Raw genomic sequence first — 19,235 nt, 5'->3', positions numbered from 1 at the left:
AGAGGGGTACAGGTGGAACTTTCTGGTTATTTTGTGGTTGGTTTGTAGGGTTTTGTTGGGATTTTTTTGGTTTAGAGGTTGGGGTTTTTTTTTTACTTTTCAGGTGTGTGGGACTTTGACATTTTGTTTTACTTCATCTAAGGTGTTCAGATTGGGGCAGCCAATGTAGTACCTTTTTGACTGTGTTCCAAAATCTTATTTCCGTGACCAGCTGTTGCAGGTGGCATTGCCAAATCATCGAATGGCATTACTAATAGGATACTAACTTTGGAGCTGGCTTTTCTTCTGTAATTACCGCCAGTATAAACACAACCTCTCACCTCTCCTGATAAGAGTTGTATGACTATCACCACACTGACTTTACAAAGCAATCTGGGAAATAGCAGATTTGTTTGTAGTTTATTTTGAATCCCCACCTTACCAGCTTTTCAATACATTCAACACAGGACCCATGAGTTCAGAGTGCTTGGGGGACTTTCTGAGGATAACACTGACTGAAGAATACTTTGAAGAAAAATACTTATCTCTTTTTGTTGTTGGTAAGTTGATGTAGAAGAACTTGGTGAGAGAATTACATACAGTGAAATGTTTAAAATTCTCTAAGGTGCTTCTATACTAGAATTCCCTAGATATTATATTATATATACTAGAATTCCCTATATATAATACTAGATTATTCTACTGTTATAGAGCTTAGTAGGCTGGATCTCATTGTAAGTAAACCCAACTGCTACCTTGATTTCTGTGTAACCTATACTGTCAACTTGTTTTTTGATAACTTAGCCATGATCAGACTTGATTTTGGGTTCAAATTGAAACTTACATGGTAGTTTCTAGGCATGTTAAAGCTGGATCTCACAAAAAATCTCATGGATTTTCTTTGTGATAAGAATGTTTTTAGTAACAGCACATAGTGCTCTGAAAATTCACTAGCTGAAGCTGGCACAACATTATTTTTGTACTAGTGGCTTCAGCTTGGTGGAGGTGTATACTTAATGAAGTTTAAGAAAAATTAGCTCGGCCCTCTAGCTATGGACTTAGTAGTCAGCAAGATGTACATTTCTGTGAAAAGCATTACAGAATGCTGTGGAAGGGCACAGTGATGATACTTTTGGGATATAAACACCTGCTTTAAGATTATATGTATAAATGTAAATTTGGCCTTGAAAAAGCTCTCCATGCCATCCATTATTCTAGCAGTGGGTTTTGTGTCAAAACCCACTTAAAATGTGGTCTTTGTTCAGACATCATGCACAAAACCACTCTGCAGCTGGGATACATATATCTTAAACCATAAAGAGATTTTTTTAAAGGAAAAACCCAAAACAACTAAAACACTAAAAAGCTCAAAACCATAGAAATTGTTTGTATACTAAAAACATCCAAGCTAGTTAGTTGTTCAACATCCTGGTGGATTGTCTCCTGAAGAGACTCTGCTGGGCAGGCATCAGAGAAATATGAGCCTGTGCCAGCCGCAGGTCACAGTCCTGATGTTGCTGTTGTCATCTGTCACCATATTGGTGGTTTGGATTGTTTTTCCATCTCCAGTGCTTCAGCTGCAAGTGTTTCCTGTCCCAGTGTGCCTGTAATTTTACCACTCTCTCTTTCTTTACACTTAGTCACAGCTCTTTCCCCCCTCTGAGCCCAGGGAATATGACTGGGCTGTATCACAGCAAGTTCAGCTGAATCCCTATGTCAGAGCAGGTTTCTCAAGGAGTTAGCAGAGCAGGAGTTATACTTGTTAATACAGCTAACACAGTTCTTTGCTCTCTATTTGCCTGTAGATCAGTCTGGCACAGCCTGGGAGCTGAATGAGGCCATGGCAGCCCAGTGTGGCTATAGAGTAACTTACACCACCTGCAGGAGCATTCAGCTCCGTGCTTCTGCACTCAGCTGCCATTCTCACTTAGAGGTAAGTCTGTTACAGACACTTCAATTACAGTGCTCTTCTACACTAACTTTATGTGAGAAATTACTGAATTATTAATGGGCATTAACTGAGGTGTCATAGTGTGTTGAGTATCTGTTAGCAGAGAATAATATAATTTTCTTCAAATGTATCCAAAGGTCTGAGAATATTCCATGGTACTGCCATTTGGAGTACCATGTACAGAAGAACAAATGAAGTATATCACATGTGCCCTTAAAGGGCAACTATTTTCTTGTGGATTACAATATGGAATTGCATCAGGCAGCTGTGTTGCACTCTGCCCCAACTATATTTAGTGTCTTGAGACACTTCACAGTAAAAACTAAAACTTTGGTTGCTGGCTCACTGCTACTATGTCATAAAACACAAAATCAGCTATCTCTTAGGTTTGTTTGTTTATTTTCTTATTGTTCATTTCTGGGGCTGTGCAAAAGGAACAAACCTGCTGCCCAAAGTATGTTGCTGTGTAGTTATACACCTATGTGCATACATCTTGTGCAGTTAATGAAACTTAAAGTGATAATGCTTCAGTATGGAGTTGCTCCTCTGTGCAGAGGCTGGTGGGTGTATTTTGTAATTTAATTTAAAAGTCACTAGGATAGGTGGTGCCCAGCTAGGGAAAAGCAGTCTAAGAGGCAAATGTTCCATTTGCGCACACAGAAAGATGTGTTCACAGTAACTATACAAATCAAAGCATCTCACACTCCTGATATGAGCAATGCTACAACTCATCTGAAAAGTGCAAGTTGCTATTATGGTCCATGGAATCCCAGAGAGATAAAATGTGAAAATAACTACATGGAGGTAAGTACTTATGGAAAGTGATAGAAGTAAAGAGGTAGGTACTGCAAGATGCTCTCTTAGATTGTGTTTCCAATGCATATTCCTAGAATTTTGTCAGCTTCAGACTGCCCCATCATGAGCAGCTTGTTAGTGAGTGCACAGTATGCATCTTAAGTGATACATTTGTATTTTGATTGTGTAACTTATATTAGCAGTATTAGCGAATAAAGCTGAAAAATATCAAAAAGGATAAGCTCGTAGATTGAACTCCCTGACTGTTGCCCCAATAAATCTTACTTGAGACAACAGAGAATGTATAACTCCTGAAGGAAGTTTCCCTGCTGGGGAGGAATGCAGAAGGAGAAGTGGACTCCTCTTGGAAGAGGACGTTGGAGTCAAGAACAAACTCTGGTGTTAAGTGGAAATAGGAAGTAGAAAATAGGTGGAAAAATAAAAAGAAACTGAAATCAAGCAGACTATAGGTGAATCACCAGGCATGGTGGCATCTCTGTCTAGGAAATTCTGTCTAAGTTTCTCTTGAAAAAGGCTTGTTGGGTGTTGAAGACAAGGAAATAAGTGCTATCAGCAAACCGCTTACAGATGTTTTTTCTCCTCAGATTTCTGTCAGGAGGGAGGTTCCACAGACTATAAAAGACTTTGTTCAAGATGAACCTGAGGACTGGACTCTTGTATTTCCAGAAGTAAAACTGCAGGTTTTCTTTTTTCAAAAGCCAGTGCTACCTCTGGCACAACTATCTTTCTTTTCATTAACCACGCAGTACTTTCAAAAAGTACTTAAGTAACAATAATAGAACTTCTGTATCAAGTGGTTTTAGTATATTTTTATAGATTAGAAGTACAGACAGTTGTAGGCTGTGTCTCCAAGAAAGAAATCAAGTCTTCCCCAGATAGGAGATTGTTTTGGTTTTTGTTTGCTTGTTTTTTGCACAAAAAAAAGCCTTAAAATCCTACAGCCCTTAAAAAAACTGTGAAGAGGCCATTTTCTTCTTGGACTCTTGTATGTGCAGAGTCTTCAGCAATGCAGTTAGTGCCATTAGTTAGTTGTTCTCTGTTGCCCTTAATATGGAAAGTTTTCTGTATGCATGAGGTGGGGAAAGCTGGAGGGATATTCCACTAGTAAAATTCAAAGGCAACAGACCACTGGGCAGTTCAACACAGTAAATCATTCAATGCAATAAACCTGTTACTTTGACCATCATGTTTAAACTATTGATACATTTCTCTGGGTAGGCAAAGGCAGAAGAAACCTCAATATGGCAAATAGTATTTCATCAGCCAGAAGAAAAAAGGGCTCTGCTTGTGAGTAATGCTTGGAGTGCAGGCTATGGACTCAACGCCACAAACTCCAGGGTTCTGCTGCGAGTGCCATACACTGCTGCCCAAGTTCAGCTGGTTGAGGTTGGTGTGCTCCTTCTGGCCCCACAAGCTGCCAGGCTGTGCAGGTCTAACCAGATTCCTTCCTTACAGGATCAGGGAATTACCTTTTCTGTGCTGAGATCAAGTACATTTTACAAATACCAGTGGGTGATCCTGATGGTGGATACTGCTGTGGCATGTCCTGTAGGTAAGGAGTGTGGTACCATGCTCCAACACCAAAATGTACAGGGACAGACTCACAGCCAGTGAGCTGACAGCTTTCATGTCTTGTCCCTAAGATGGTGTGGACTACACAAACAAAACAATCACCTGGACTGTTCCAAAGTATATTCCACCACTGTCTGCTGGAATGACTAGCTTTAAGGATGTGCTTGTGGAAGCTGGCGTGGATCTACACAAACTCTCTGCCAAGGAAATGGCTTCCAGGAAATATGTGTTATTGAATGAGTTAACAACAATTACAATGAAGGTTCCAATTGGTGCAGACGGTGGTTATTACAAGGTTGGTGACTTATATTAGGTGCCATGCAAGCAATATTCTGGGATGTATGTTTGTTTTCTGATGAGGAATAATTCTTCATCTTGTGCCCTTCAAATGAAAGATGGGAGTGTGGGAACAAGGGAGAACAAAGGATTTGTTAAAAACTCCAGAAGCCCTGACCAAAGATAGCATTTGTAATCACCACTTTATGCAGAATTTCTTTTCTTGCAAGCACAGGTAGACAGAATCCTACACAGAACTATTGATTCATTAATTACTCAGGTTAACATGGAGCTTTTGCCTATTATTCTGGATGTCATACTCCTCTGAGATGGTTCTAACTGCACTGTAAAGCATTGATGGGTTCTGTTGTATTTTACACAGACCACTTAAGAAAATGGGAATAACCCATTAGTCCAGCAGACCATGTGCTCTTGGGATGGGTTAGGACTACACATCTAAATCTAGCTGCTTTGGGTGAACTGAGTCCTGGGCAAATGTAGCCACTGAACTTCTGGTGAGGTTGCATAAGCAGCCCTATTCACTATGAAATAGTCTCCTGCTGCTTTGAATCTTGGGGAGTGGGAGATCACTTTCCAAAGAAAGTCTTCTGAGTATTCTGAGATAATCTAAACAGGGATACAAGAGTTCAGGATTCCTGAGCAAAAAGGGCAATTGGTTGGGGCTGTAGATTTAACTGACCTTGAGATACTCCAACATAACTTTAATGCAAAATCAAGCCATACTAAAGGGTACTGATTTGAATTCTAGACTTCTGTGAGCAGTGGACAGCTTGGGGTAAAATACACCATCAACCTGTTCTTGGAACACCAGTGGGAAGACAACAAATGGGGACTAACCAAACATACTATCATCAAGGAAATAGAAACACCATTTGAACAAGCAGAGGTTGTTATAACCAATAGTAAGTAGCTGAACGTTGAATTTACTAAAGGTTTTGGTACTGTTAAGAGCTTAATGCTATTTGTTCCTTTTCAGATTTAAATCTGAGTGCAGGACTAATGAATGTTACAGTGGGAACATTCCTCCCAGATGCTGAGCTTGTGAACTTAACCATTGAAGGGGTTGTTGTGGCTGTATCTGAAGCTGTTCAGCATGGCTACCTAATACATAGGGCCAGATATGCTAATGGAAGCAAAGCATATGTACTACAAGTCCCACTTGATGCACCAAGTGTTAAAAAAGAGGTGTGTACTAAGGCACTGCAGCATCCCATGGTATAGAAATGATGATATTACTTGGTGATTTTTCATGTCTAAATATGATTTTCCTAGTACATGGGAGAGGACATGAGAGCCTACACCCTGAATGTCACACTCACATTCATCACCTATCCATCAAGTGAGACCTTTGTTGTCCCAGTAGTTGCACTGTCAGCTGTGAAAGATGCAGGTAAACTTTGTGGAACTTAGACAAAACTGCACCAACCTGGCTGTGAACTCTGGCTGTGAGCTGGGTTGATTTCAGCCAGGGGTGCTGCCAGTCCCAGGGAGCTGCACTAAACTGATGGCAGCTGGCTGACTCTTGGTTGTTTTGCAGTACTGCCCAGTGCAACAGGGTTTTGTGATGGGAGGAACCTCCATCTCATTATCACTCGTGGGAATGTGGACCAAAACTGGCTACCTTTCATCTCAGATTGGCACCTGACCCAAGAGGCTGCACAGAAGTACAGTTACATTCTGAGGGACAATGGCACTCACCTGGCAATCTCTGTCCCTTTCCTTTCTCCCCATGTGAGCTATGAGGTAAGGCTGCCAACATGTAGCAATTGAAAGGCATGTTCTAGCTGTCAGATGTCAACAAGACACAGTATATTGTTAAAAGCAAAATAAAACTTCTCTTTGAGGTAATCCTCCCTTATATCTGAGAAGACTATTTTCTGCCCTTGTAAGAAAACTTTAATTTCCCTTAGTTAATGTTGGCAGAAATGGGCAAGAAAAAAAGAAACATATTCCGCATTTACTGAGCATTTGGCTCAGCATATGGCTGAGCATTTTTAAGGACAACTATACATGCAGTGGAGTTTGTATTGCATTCTTTTACAGAACAACTAAAAATGCTCACCCTGTGAACTTCTGGATTAAAAACATCCTGTTTAAATACATCCTGTGGACTTGGCTTTGCTCAAGCAGCATTATCTTTGGCTTGTGATAACCTGCCCTCTTAATTTTTGAATGCTTTAGTTGAACAGTGTGTATTCTCTTGTTTAACCTGTGATTGTCATCTCTAGGGCTTTCATACCTCTGCAATAAAGGCTTCATTCTACTTAACCTTGAAGGATGACATCACCTTGGCTCAGAGGAGAGATTTCTCAATTTCCTGCTTATTTTCACCTTCAGAGCTAATACGTAATAGCATGTTGGGGATTAGCTGTTAATGCTATTTGAGTTGCAAAACTAAACCATGCAGTCTGAAATGTTTCTTGGTTTTAGAGTTGTGTGGCACTCTGTTTGCTTGTCAGACTTCCTACCAGTTAATATGCCATAAGGCAGGTATAATTAAACATTGGAGTGGCTATCCTGCCTAGTACAGGCATGGGGGAAGGAAGTGGGAAAGTCTACTTCCCCACACACCTCCAGAATCAAGAAGCTATGTAAAGGGTTTTTGTGGTTGTTTTGTGAGAGTTGAATGAGGTGGGGGGGGGTTGGTGGAATGTGGGGAGAATCAGCACATAAAGTAGTCATTCTAAAGATGTTAGAACCCTAAATATTAAGAGTTTTAGCAACTCATCAGTATTAAATGTATGGAATATCTTGGCTAGAAAAATCCTTTTAAAGAGAATGAGAGCTCCTTGTGGGCTGCCAAAAGAGCTTGCCATCAAATCCATTCAGAACTTTGTTGTTAGGCTACAAGAGGAGGTTGAATCCTGATTTGCATGAAAACGTATATTGCTCTTTCAGAATGCCTGCCCAATGGTACTGTGATTATTACTGCAATCAAACTGGTAGGTGGTGAAGACCTGGACACTGCTCTGCTTGTCTTGAGGGACAGACAGTGCAAACCCAGTCTAGTGACAGAGAGGACTGCAACCTTCAAGTTCAATGTGAACACTTGTGGAACGAGTAGAAAAGTAAGGACTTGGTCACATCAAGTTTACTCTGCATTGGGGTAGGGTTATTGCTAGACCTGGCAGAATTTCAGAGGGAGCTCAAGCTGCATGGAAGTCACAGCTGAAAACAGCACAGTAGTACATCTGTACCTTTCTGAGCTTACTAAATTCAGTTGAGCAGCATTTCTTACTGAGTAGTAAAAATGTTTTTTCAAGATCAGAGGTGCTTTCTGAAACTTTCCTTCAGTTTGACACCTCTGAATTGTTTCATGGTGGGCTTGAATGGGAGTTTATGCTGGTCAGATGTACTTGTACTCCTTGCAGAAGCTCTTTGGGTATTGCTAATGACTACATGGCCAAAGACTAGAGTGGGTACTATTCCTACCACCAAATACTGTACAAATAGAAAACAAACAAAATAGAAAATAATCAGAGCATGCCTAAATTCAGATCATAATAAATGCAGCTTTCTGCATTGTTTCATTTCATTCTACTCACTGATTCAGTAAATAAGCTCAGCTGTTCTTTTTCTCAGGACCCATGCACTCCCTTTCTAGGGTGCTCTGTCATATTCAAGCTAATAAGCTTTCTTCTTGACTATGGCATAGCTGTCACCTATGGTAAACTTTAGTTCAGTGGGCCTTGGGCTTTTGGCTGGTAATTTCTGCCTAATTGTAAATATACTCTGCTCAGTGTAATCTGGCAGTCAAGCAGAGGGATGTAGATATTGTACCAAACACAGATCAGACTCTAATGTGACTGTCCTGTTTGTAATGATGTACATCCTTCAGTTCAACAGCACAACTGTCACATATGAGAACGAGGTACTCTATTTCAGACCTGGTGATGCTATTCCCATATACCAGTAAGTGTTGTTCCCTAAAAGAAGATTGTACATGTTATTTTGGCTGTGAAAAATCTAATGCTAAACCCTTTCTTTCAGACTGAAATTTCTCTGCTTGTATGCAATCGAGCAGACTGCTGATGTTCCATATGAATCTAAGAAGAACCCACCACCCAGTATTAAGCCAGGGTCTGGCTGTCTCACCCTTTCATTGAAGCTTTTCAAAGGTAACATCTGTGATTAGGCTCTATAAAATCACTGAATGGCTGTAGCCAGAAAGGGACCTGAGATTGATCTTACTCATCCACTCTGCTCAAGCAGGGCAGTGTAGAAAATGTTCCCCAGAACCATGTTCAGATGACTTTTAAATATATCAAAGGATGAAGAGGAAAATTTTTAAGGCCTCTGATGGGACTTTTCCAAAATGCAACATAAATGGTCAAATATCAGTAGTGGAGCAGAATTAGCATCACTGACACATGTATGGTTTTCCTGCTTTGTCTGGGCATGATGTAAGTTTTGTGTAGTGAATGGGATGCCAGCTTCTCTCTCCTAGGAGCTCCTGAAGTGTTGCTGAGCAGGTTCAGCAACTCCCTGCAATGGTTGTAACCTGTGTCAAAGATACTGCTTTAAAGTGGTACCTATGCCAGCAAAAAGGGTTAACTGAAGCCTGAACCAAACACTCATGATGACTGGAATGGCCATTATGATTTTTTTTAATATTCATTTTCCCTTTTCACTACCTTTGAGACAATTTTGAATAGCAATATTAATGGCTTTTTGCAGAAGGAGTGTTTCATTTCTGGATCCTCAGAGCCAGGGAATATGTCTGAGATTTTTGCTTTCACAGCTGATCTTGCTTTCTTGCCATTCTGTCCCCAATTCCTGACATTTGTATGCTGTCCCAGGTTTTAGTATTACTATGCCAGAGTAAATGGTAGTGGAAAAAACAGTGAAGCAGAAAGTTTGCAGATACTTCCTCCATAAAAAGGAAGCTTCTAATATCAATACTCTCTTGCAGAGAAATCCTATTCAGAGCCCTACCAGGAATCAGAATATCCTGTGGTAAAATACCTGAGGGAGGCTCTGTATTTTGAAGTTGAACTGCTCCAGCCTAAAGATGCAAGACTGGACCTAAACCTGGATGACTGTTGGGCTACCAATTCCCAAAGCCAGGACAGCCTCCCCCAGTGGCACTTCCTTACACATGGGTGAGGAAGGCTTCCCTCCTCTGTTTGGTAACTGCTCAGCACAAGGTGCTGTACCTCAGGTGGGAGGAAAGGGGAAGAGGCAGAGGTGCAAGTGGCAGAGGTCACCTTGGAGGCAATTGCTGCTAATCTGTGGGGCATGTGTTGGTGTCAGCATAGTGGCTGTGCCTTCTGGGGCCAGCAGGTCATGGGGGTGGCCAGAAGTGCTTCTAGCTTAACAGTTTTGGCTGGAAATGAAGAGCAAGAACCCTGATTGTGAGCAAAGGCAGGGATCGTGAACTGGGGAGATCCTATTCATTCCCCTATGGCCCAAGGAAAATGGAGAGGGAAGCTCTGCTGTATTTAATTTCTTTGCTGTGTTTGAAGATCTGGTTGAAGGTTTAGATCAAATACATTTCCTCTCATGCATTTCCCAAACAGGTGTGAAAGCAACAAAGACTCCTACAGAACTGTCTTCCGTGAAGTTAATTACAGCTTCAGAGTAAAATTTCCCCAGCACCTCAAGAGATTTGAAGTGAGGATGTTCACCTTTGTCCAGGGCACATCTCTGTTACAAGAGCAGGTCAGATGTCTCTGTTCTGTCATGAGCTGTTGGCAGTGCTGACAGGTGAGCCCAGGGTGATGCGTGCAGCCAATGCTGTGTAAGGGTTCAGCTGGCCAGTGCTGCCTGGGGCTACTGGACACCTTCTTGAAGGTATAACACCCTCCTAGGGGTGAATAAAGGCCATCCACTTTTGTTCAGTTCACAAAACAAACTTATAGATTCATTCAGGTAGGAACAGACCTCCAAGATTCTCAAGTCCAATCTTTGACTATCATGCCTACTAAATTTTATGAAGTGCCACATCTATTCGTTTTTTGAACACTTCCAGGTATAGTGACTCCACCACTTTTCTTGGGAGGCTGTTCCAATGCTTTGTCACTTTTTCAGTGAAAAACTTTTACCTAATACCCAAGTTGAACTGTTCCTAGTGCATTTTGAGGCCATTTTCCCCTTGTCCTGTCACTAGTGTCTGGGAGAAGAGCCCCCCCCTTGACACAGCCTTCATATCCTTTGGGATGGTACACCTTGGATTCCAAGTAAGACTTCCCTAAATAATCTAAATATTCTTGTCTTGTAGTTGTATTTCCACTGCAGTGTGGTGATCTGCAATACTAAGCAACAGCCTTTAGACCTCTTTTGTCCAAGGAGATGCAATCCTGGGAAGCACAGATTTGGTAAGAAAACAGACATGTCTCAAGTCTCTCCTGTGTTTTTGCTCAGCAATTTGGCACGTGCTCTCACTAATCGTGCCAGGTTGCAGACTTCTAGTCCTAGATTATGCTGTCTAGGGAATTAAAAGCTGAAATGTCTTACAGCCCACAGTGCACATCCACATGGCCAAGTGTCATCTGGACCAGTGCTTCTTAGGAAGAAAAACAGTAAGGACAGGTTGGTGTCAGTCTTAAATTACACTATTGGAACACCAAGTGTACTGCTGCTGTAAGGTAACAAATTTGTGTGTATGTCTGTTCTCCCTGCAGGTCAATGCACCAACTTCTGACAGACTGAACAAAAACTACTTCATTTTATGAAGTTGCAGTTAGGTGCCCTAAGCAACCACAGCCTGCTGCCCAGATTCACAAGTAAAATTGTTTCTGTGGTATCTACTGGGAAAATAGATTATCAGAGTCTATGGAGAAAAGGGTCAGTTAACCCATACTGGGTGTAACTCTAAGTTAAATAATTGTATTGTTCTTCTCTGTTCCTCTACAACATTAAACTCTTGGTCTTTTGTGTGTTGATCTGACCTAGTCTGCTCAGCTAATATGTCTGAAACTTGTGTTACTTTGCAGTTGGAAGCATCTGTTTTGGAGTAGGGGAAGAAGATAGCAACAAGTGTGAACTTAATTGTACATCACTTCAAGCTTTTCTTTAAGCTTCTGTATGAACAAAGGACTGGGAGAACTTAATGACAGTAAAACAATGTGGGTTTTTTTGGAGTAAGATGGAATGAACATCCTTGATTCTGTAGTGGCTGTTGACAGGAAGGCTGTAAACTGAGATTCTTGCAGGAGTGTTGTGGCTCTGCAATGTCAAGTCGCCTTCCCTAGGTGGGTCAAACAATTCACAAGTAACATCAGTGACTGCTTAGCTAAGTATCCTCTGAGGATTAGCTGAGGAAAAAAAATTTAGCAAAGACCTGTGATAATAATAATGATAGTACGTGGACTCTATCTGCAAAGTGTTAAGGATTTTTTCCTTACTAGAGAATGTGATGCTTAGGGGCTCCTGTCAGATTTTCCTCTCTGTGTCTGTGGGTTTTGTTTTGGTTTTTTTAATGGATAAAAAATTTCTTGGTTTCCTCTTTGCATCTGAACAGTGGTGTGAAAAGAGTTTGGATTCAATATTATATTTTCCTGTTCTAATGAAAGCTACTGCTTGGCATGAATCTTGATCCCTTAGAAGTAAATACACAATAATGGGTGTCTGCTTTTTAACTTTAGATTAAGAAGAATTATACAACAGGAAATTTCTGTGAAAGCTAACTTGAGCAAGAACATATTTTCTGACTCTATTAGCACTTTGTGAGACAGCATGAAGTAGGAAAAAATGTATCTCTGTTGCTACCTGTACAGAGACACCCCCCCCCCCCCCCCCCAAAAAGTTTGTGCTGTAATTGCAGCTCATGTAAGTCTTGTCTTTTAGTTGCCTGCTAAGCCTATCTATAGTGATGTCTTAGTGTCATTTCTGGAGAAATCTCTGTGGGCTTTGTGATAAGAAACATGTCAAGACTGTTTTCCAGTAGAGAAGGGTATTGTGATGAAGGATTCATTTTGCTACCCCTGTTGTAGATGAAGACTAAAGCCACGGAGTTGTGATATTGAGGAATATCAACATAGGAATAGTGGGAAAATGCAGAACACATAAGCCTGACAGCAGATTTGACAACTCAATGACTTGGTGCCCAGTGCTTTCCCCTGTGTTAGCCCACTGGTCTGAGGACTGGGTAATGCTCAGTCTGCAGGCAAAACCCATCAAGAAATCAAGGGAGACACCTCTACTGTGCTGCCAGGGTTTTGCACCTAAGAGAATACAGCCATGGGAGCTTTAGGGGGTGTGGTGCCTTCCCTGTGTCTTACCTCGTGCTGACAAGAAATGAGAAACCTCATGTCTCCCCAAGAAATTAGACTGTTAAGCAGTGTTTTCTCCAGTTTAGTGAATGACAGTCTTCATCTGCCTTCACCAGCACAGCACAGGCTGCCTTGAGGAACCTGAGCTACCTTCTTTCTTATATTTGTGTGGGGGAAGAGCGTAACATTTAGAGACTGCTGCGAGAACCAAGCCTGCAGTTGGGCAGCCCATTTCAGTACTGTTAACTCTGTCTTGGTTATGGTTCCCTGGGTTTTCAGGTCTTTTTCTTAAAACCAAGGCTCAAGGACATCAGCAGGCATAGAAATCCGGTAATTACAATCTTGTCTAAGACAAGTTCATTTATTTTCATAAGCTTAGTCAACATCTAGACATGCTTTATCTGTTGATGGGCTTTTCAGGGGTTGTAAAAAAGCAAGGTGATGGCCAGGTACATTGTGGCTCTACTCTTCAGTTCTTCTAAAAGCATTGTTTAGTGCCATTTTGAAGGATGAGTTATTTAAAGAATCATCTTCTCTATTAACCTTTCTGCTATGTGGGGAAATTCAAGGACATTTCCCTCCATGGTTGGACAAGGATTTATATAAAGCTTCTTGTCAGATGTTCCAACAGCCTGTGAGACACACAAAATCCATTTGAATATCAGCAAAATCTTTTAAAGACATGACAGTAGTACTCTCTCTACCTCAGAGGTGTCTGTTTATACTAAAATTCAGGAGCTGCCTTCCTGCTTATATATATAAAAAAGAAAAAAAATCTTCAAGTGTTTTATCAACACCTCTTTGCCTTTTAAGTGGATATTTTATGACCACATGCTTTTCCCCTGGTATTTGGGATGTTATTTTTATATCCCTGTTAACACAAGTTGAAAGCAGATCAATCTTCTTTGTTTATGCTTCGAGTCTTCTGCAATTCAATAGGTGAATGACAAAAGTGGTAAGGGAAAAGAGAAGTCTGGTGTGATTTGTTTTTATAGGAAAATAGGAACAATAACAGAAACATACTGCAGATAGTTATTTCCATTTCAAGTAAATATTGATAAATCACTGCTAATAAGTAACCTCCTATCTGGTCACTGATAGGCAGAAATCTCCTCTTTTATGTAGTCTGTATTCAATGACAGCCAGTATTTTAAAACTTTACTTTTGTTTTGGTGACTTAAAGTAGCAACAACTTAATATTGAAAAACTAAGAAAAGTGCCATCTACTTTTTTGTCCCAATTAATTTTCTCTCCCTGGCATATTCCTTTACTTTTTCTTTTACATGCTAAACTCTTCAGTAAATGCTATGCACCTCTATCCAGAGGAAAACATGTTCTGACAATGCTCTAATGATTTGGAAAGCTTAAGGAAGTTCAGGTCTTGGCTTCTGCCACAAATCTATTTGAGCTTTTAGCCACTTCCATATAATTTCTTCTTTTATTTGTGCCTGTGAGCCTAGAAACACCTACAGTATTAGCTAGAATGCTGAAAGGGCATGTGCTTGGAGAGAAATGCTTTGAAGCATAAATAAGGTGAGTCTTCCTCCTTATCATGACATCAAGCACTGTAAGAGTGCAAGCCTAGGCTGATGTTGGTGTATAAAGAAACAAAAAGTCAGGGGCTTGATCAGGGATGGGGGCTTCTATAGCTCATTAGAAAGAGACAGATTTATTGGGATCTGTGAATTCTCTTTCCAGTTTCCTGCCTGTTAAAGGCAAGAAGAGGATTTGTGGTTGCATGGCAGATAAATTGGGGAGCAAAACTCAGTCACTGGGCCCTTAGAAGCTGGAGGTGTATTTATGTTTTTGTGGAGTATTTTTTAGCTACTGCCAGGCAGAGCTGGAAGCATAGCTGCTGGCTTCCCTAGTTGGAGAGGATCTGGCAGTTCCCAGAGAAGCAGCTCTCCCAAGGCACTGGCTGAAGCCCATTTGCAGGAGGTTTTCTTTGTCCCAAGCACACCTATGTGCAGCCCAAATGTGTCACCATAAAACCTCTTGGCACCTACATGGTGCTCCTCAGCATAGAATTTCAAAGCCCTGTTGTGTGTGCGGGCGGCTCCAGGCTCGCCTCTGCTTTGGGGGGTGGGAGGTGAGTTCTGTGGATCACAGAGCTGGGGCTTGCCTGGGGAGCTTCTTCCACTGTGAGCCCTTAACAACTGGGGAATATTCTCTCCAAGGTACTTATTCTTCTCCTCAAGAGGTGATTTGACCTCCTTGCCCCCCTCAGGGTCTATGTCTAGGTATTGCTGCTGCTGGCAGCCAACACTGCTGTACAATCCTTTGTACAGAGTGGGCAGAGAAGCTGCTGGGTTCAGGTGGAAAGCCTGTCCTGCTGAGTGAGGCTGTGCAAGCCTCCTGAATCCTGGGCTAATCCTGCCTGCAAGGCCTCCAAGGCCTTTGCACTGCCTCCTGCTAAATAGAGCATATCTACTCCTTCCAGCTGCCCCAGAACAGCCTCTGGTCCCTGAGGTAGGAAATGAACCCAGAGTCTATTGTCATATCCTTGGTACCAGCAACTGCTCCTTCCAGCAGCACCAACTGGCTCATGGAGTTAACTGGTTAACTCAACAAAAGGACTTAACTGGTATAAAATCCATTATATGTAACTGCCTGTTCTGCCCTTTTTCTTCCCTAATAAAAGGTTTAGGATGGATGTGGGGCTTCAATCCCTCTTCTCCCTGGCTTCTGAAACTTTTAGCCCTGTGTGGTTATATCTGGTCCCCCCTCAGCAATTCAGCCAGAGAAGGAGGCAAGGGCACAACTTTCAGCATGAAGAACAGCTCAGGACACAGCTGCTGGGGTCCAGTCTTCTCACCTGATTGGTGCCACTTGCTCATTTCTCTTGCCCTCAGCCTGCTTCTGGGCTGATCTCTGGCTCAGTGAAAAGTGTGTATTTTAAAGTGTGGAAATACTTGTTTAAAAAGCTGAAAAATGTATTTATGTTCAGCAACTGATAGTAATCACCTCCTCAGTAAACTGAGAGTAATGGACTGGTAGTTCAACCAAATTGCAAGGTTGCCTGTATCTGAAGGCTTCTCCTGAGGTTCTAAAATCCACTTCAATTAATTAATTTCTGTAGAAGATCTTATAATGGACATGATCCAATTTCTCTTTAGCACTTAAGGACTGTCCTGGTGTCCTTTCATTTTTATGGCTAGTATCACTTAAGAAGTATGATTTCATGTACCTGAGAAGATTTGATACAGTAGAAAACTGTATTTTAGTGCAGATGGTTTCTTCTTTAGGATCCACATTCTGCTCTCCAAGTTACTAAAGAATTTTAAGGACATGCTAACCTGCAAAAGAGTGAGCTCTTTGGGGCCAAAAGAGTTAATTTAATTGTGCAGAACTAACCCCAGTTGCCTCTCCTGTACCTCTTCAGCATGCTGAACTCTATCAGACAGAGTATAAATTAATTTTTCAGCCATGGTCTTTCAGCCATTTTAGCTTTATTTCCATGTCTATTTTTAACACATGGTGTTGAGAGAAGGTGCTTGTATGTGAGAGATGTTCTCTACTTCTGTGACTCGTGCAACTTCTTCAGACTGAGGTTCAAATTTTTGCCTCTTTTCTTCAGATTATTGCTGTTAGAATTAAATACAGCTTATGGACCTTACTCTCCTGAAAATTAGATCTCATAACCATATGTGAGGAATCTCTTGATCCCTTTCATATCACTTGGATATCCTAAACTCCTGGGCCTAAAGGAAAATGAAGAGGAACCTGAAATGTATTCAATTTTATTGAGAATAACAAAATCTAACATTTAATAGCAGCAGGCCTTGTACCATCTTGTACTGTGAATACAGTAATTCAGATAATTTTCTCTGGATCAGTGAAATGTGTGTTAAGGGGAAGAGTTACAAAAGGTGGGGCTTATAGAGATGTTGCATGTTAGGCAGAGGAAGAATTCATTTCTTTCTGAAGGGGAGGAACAAATCTGACACATCCTGGGAAACCTCAGCCATGGGCAGTACTAAACCTACTTCTTCCTCCTATTCCCACACCTAAGTTGGTCCCACTATCCCCACAGGTGAAAGGAGAGATCCCCCAAGAGAGGATCAAATTAGATTGTGCATGAGCAGAACCTATTCTAATAAATTCTCTGCATTGTGGATGTGGGCTTTGCCCCTCTGTGGCACAGGGAGTGATTTAGTGGAGCTCTATCCCCAAGGTCAGCTTAGATGCAGCCCTGTCCTGCTGGAACCGTGGGAGTAGACACAGCCAAGGTCTGGCTCACTGACACAGGGCCATGTTCTTCTGGGACTCACAGCCTTGCCCCATGGTTACCTAGAGCTGCTGTTCCACCTTGCACTTGCAAGGAGAGGAGCTCCTTGGGCATGTAAAAAGTTACAGCTCAACTGCTTCAGGGCATTTACCTCCCCATTTCATTGGGGTGGTGGGGAATGCTGACTGAGCCACTTCTCCAAGGTGCAGGGTACCTCCTCCTGGGCCTTTCTCCATACAGCATCACCCAGCTTGTGAGCAGCAGCTTTCTGAGGCCATTAGTCTTTGTTTGCAGATGGGGAAACTGAGGCAGCAATGCTGGATGACCAGCCAAGGTCATGAATAAAATAAAAATTAAAGCAGACCCTTTTAACTCCTTGTTTCTCTGTTTTAACTATGACCCTACAGCCTTTCATAGCTGGAGAGCACAGTCCCTGCCTGTAGTTTCAGGTGTAGAACACTTAAAGGACAAGGTTAGAAGTCTTCCCACAAATGTGTCTTTGAGAAAGAATCTGTGATCAGGCTTTCAGTTATAGTTCTGTGCAAGGTATCATGCAGTTTCAATCCTTTGCAAAATATTCAGATTGACTTCTCCTATGTGGCAAATCTGCTGAAATCTGGATAAGCTGCACAGATTTATACTGAGAAATGCTCTCCTGACATCAGTGTTGCCACCTCATATTTCTAATTTGACAATTTTATAGGGCTTTAAAAAATTATTCTACTTCTACTCTTGCTGAAACAGTAAAGTCTGTAACAAATCTAACATGGGTTAGTTACAAACAGAAGCATATGGGATATGCTTAAATGTGGTTACATCTGAGTGACAGTAGTACCTGCATAAATTTGAGAGTAGTTGCTTTTTTGTGGTAGTGCTGGATTTTATTCTGATTGCCCCAGTATGCACATATTATGTGTGAAGAGCACTGAATTAGCTTAGGCTGATCCTTGGAAGAAAAAATGTACAAAGATAATAGTAATTCCTTCTAAACAAACAGAGGGGGGAAAAAAAAGGGAATGAAGTTTTAGCTTTGTGGTTCTCTGCTACAGGATTTATCCACCAATCTAAACCAGCTGTCCCACAGAGACATGCTGATCTGTGGAGAGACAAACCTGTTACCTTCCAGCTGCTGTGTGCTCTATGCCTTACATCTCCCCCAGCAGAAAAAGTTCATGTGCCTTATATGACTAATTAGTTCCCCACAGCTGGGGTTTGCTCCTCTCTGGCTTGTTTCATGGGCCAAGTCTTATGACTCAGTCAGGCAATGAGATTTACAGAGCAGCACATACTTTCAGTGGTGTGGTGCCCATCAGTTGAAAGTCAAAGTCATTAAAATTAAAACTACATCCCTAGTTGTTTTGTTTCTCTGGGGTTTTTTTTAATCTTTTGTGTGCATGTGTTACAGGACTGTGGCTGGCTGTAGAAAACAGCTGAACTTTGATTGGCTTTTAATAAAATTATATGATTAACAGAGCCCTCCTAGCTTTCAGTACACCTTGAGAACAGAACTTCACATCTTTGTGAAACCTGAATCAATTTATTTCATTCAGAGAGTAAGATATCTCAATCTAATTTATTTGTTTAAGAAATTTGATGTAAAAGTCTTCCATCATTTATTGGCATTGCATAAGGAGTTTTTTACAAATTAAATACAGAAAAATTATATACTTCTGTATATATTAATAAAGAAGAGAGGACTTAGCAGTTTATCTATACAAAATGTCAGTTTGTTTATATTTCATTTTCAATATTTAGCAGTCATCACTAGATTTTACTTCTCTATCAATCAGATTTATAATACAGCATACAGACTATGACATATTTATTTGTTTACATGCAAAGATGTTCTCACTATTACTTAGTTACTTGATTTTTAGGTACAGTGGACAGGTGGATAAATAGACAATACATGAACTAAATGCATGTTTTTCCTCATCCTATGATTAAAGTGCCTACAAATCAATACCCATAGTATTCTTATGAAGCTGTTGTCATATTTTAAAATTCAGTTTAACACCTATGGATTTACTATTGTCTTTATAAAACAGGCTCAGTCAGAACAGTGATGCGTAAATCCTAAGAAGAGCAGCTGTCTTTTTTTTTTAACTTCTGTATCAGATTAGGTTTAATGTTTCTCAAAAGCTTATTAAAACAAAAAAAAAATTAAAAAAAAACAAAC

General features: G+C 41.0%; 1 protein-coding gene across 1 annotated transcript; it reads left to right on the top strand.

The window, feature by feature from the left end:
• Positions 1-451: 451 nt before the first annotated feature.
• LOC129118332 (uncharacterized) lies at positions 452-11,258 on the top strand. Its single transcript, XM_054629662.2, has 19 exons — positions 452-539; positions 1,785-1,912; positions 2,591-2,734; positions 3,331-3,414; positions 3,965-4,132; positions 4,202-4,298; positions 4,390-4,613; positions 5,364-5,517; positions 5,592-5,800; positions 5,888-6,005; positions 6,153-6,358; positions 6,844-6,961; positions 7,514-7,683; positions 8,454-8,527; positions 8,606-8,733; positions 9,528-9,717; positions 10,135-10,276; positions 10,836-10,932; positions 11,239-11,258. Exons 1-19 carry the CDS (start codon positions 452-454, stop codon positions 11,256-11,258), a joined length of 2,559 nt encoding a protein of 852 aa, XP_054485637.2.
• The last annotated feature ends 7,977 nt before the right edge of the window (positions 11,259-19,235 follow it).

Source organism: Agelaius phoeniceus, chromosome 3, assembly GCF_051311805.1.
Source record: "Agelaius phoeniceus isolate bAgePho1 chromosome 3, bAgePho1.hap1, whole genome shotgun sequence".
NCBI lineage: Eukaryota > Metazoa > Chordata > Aves > Passeriformes > Icteridae > Agelaius > Agelaius phoeniceus.
This window is presented reverse-complemented; position numbering and strand designations above follow the sequence as displayed.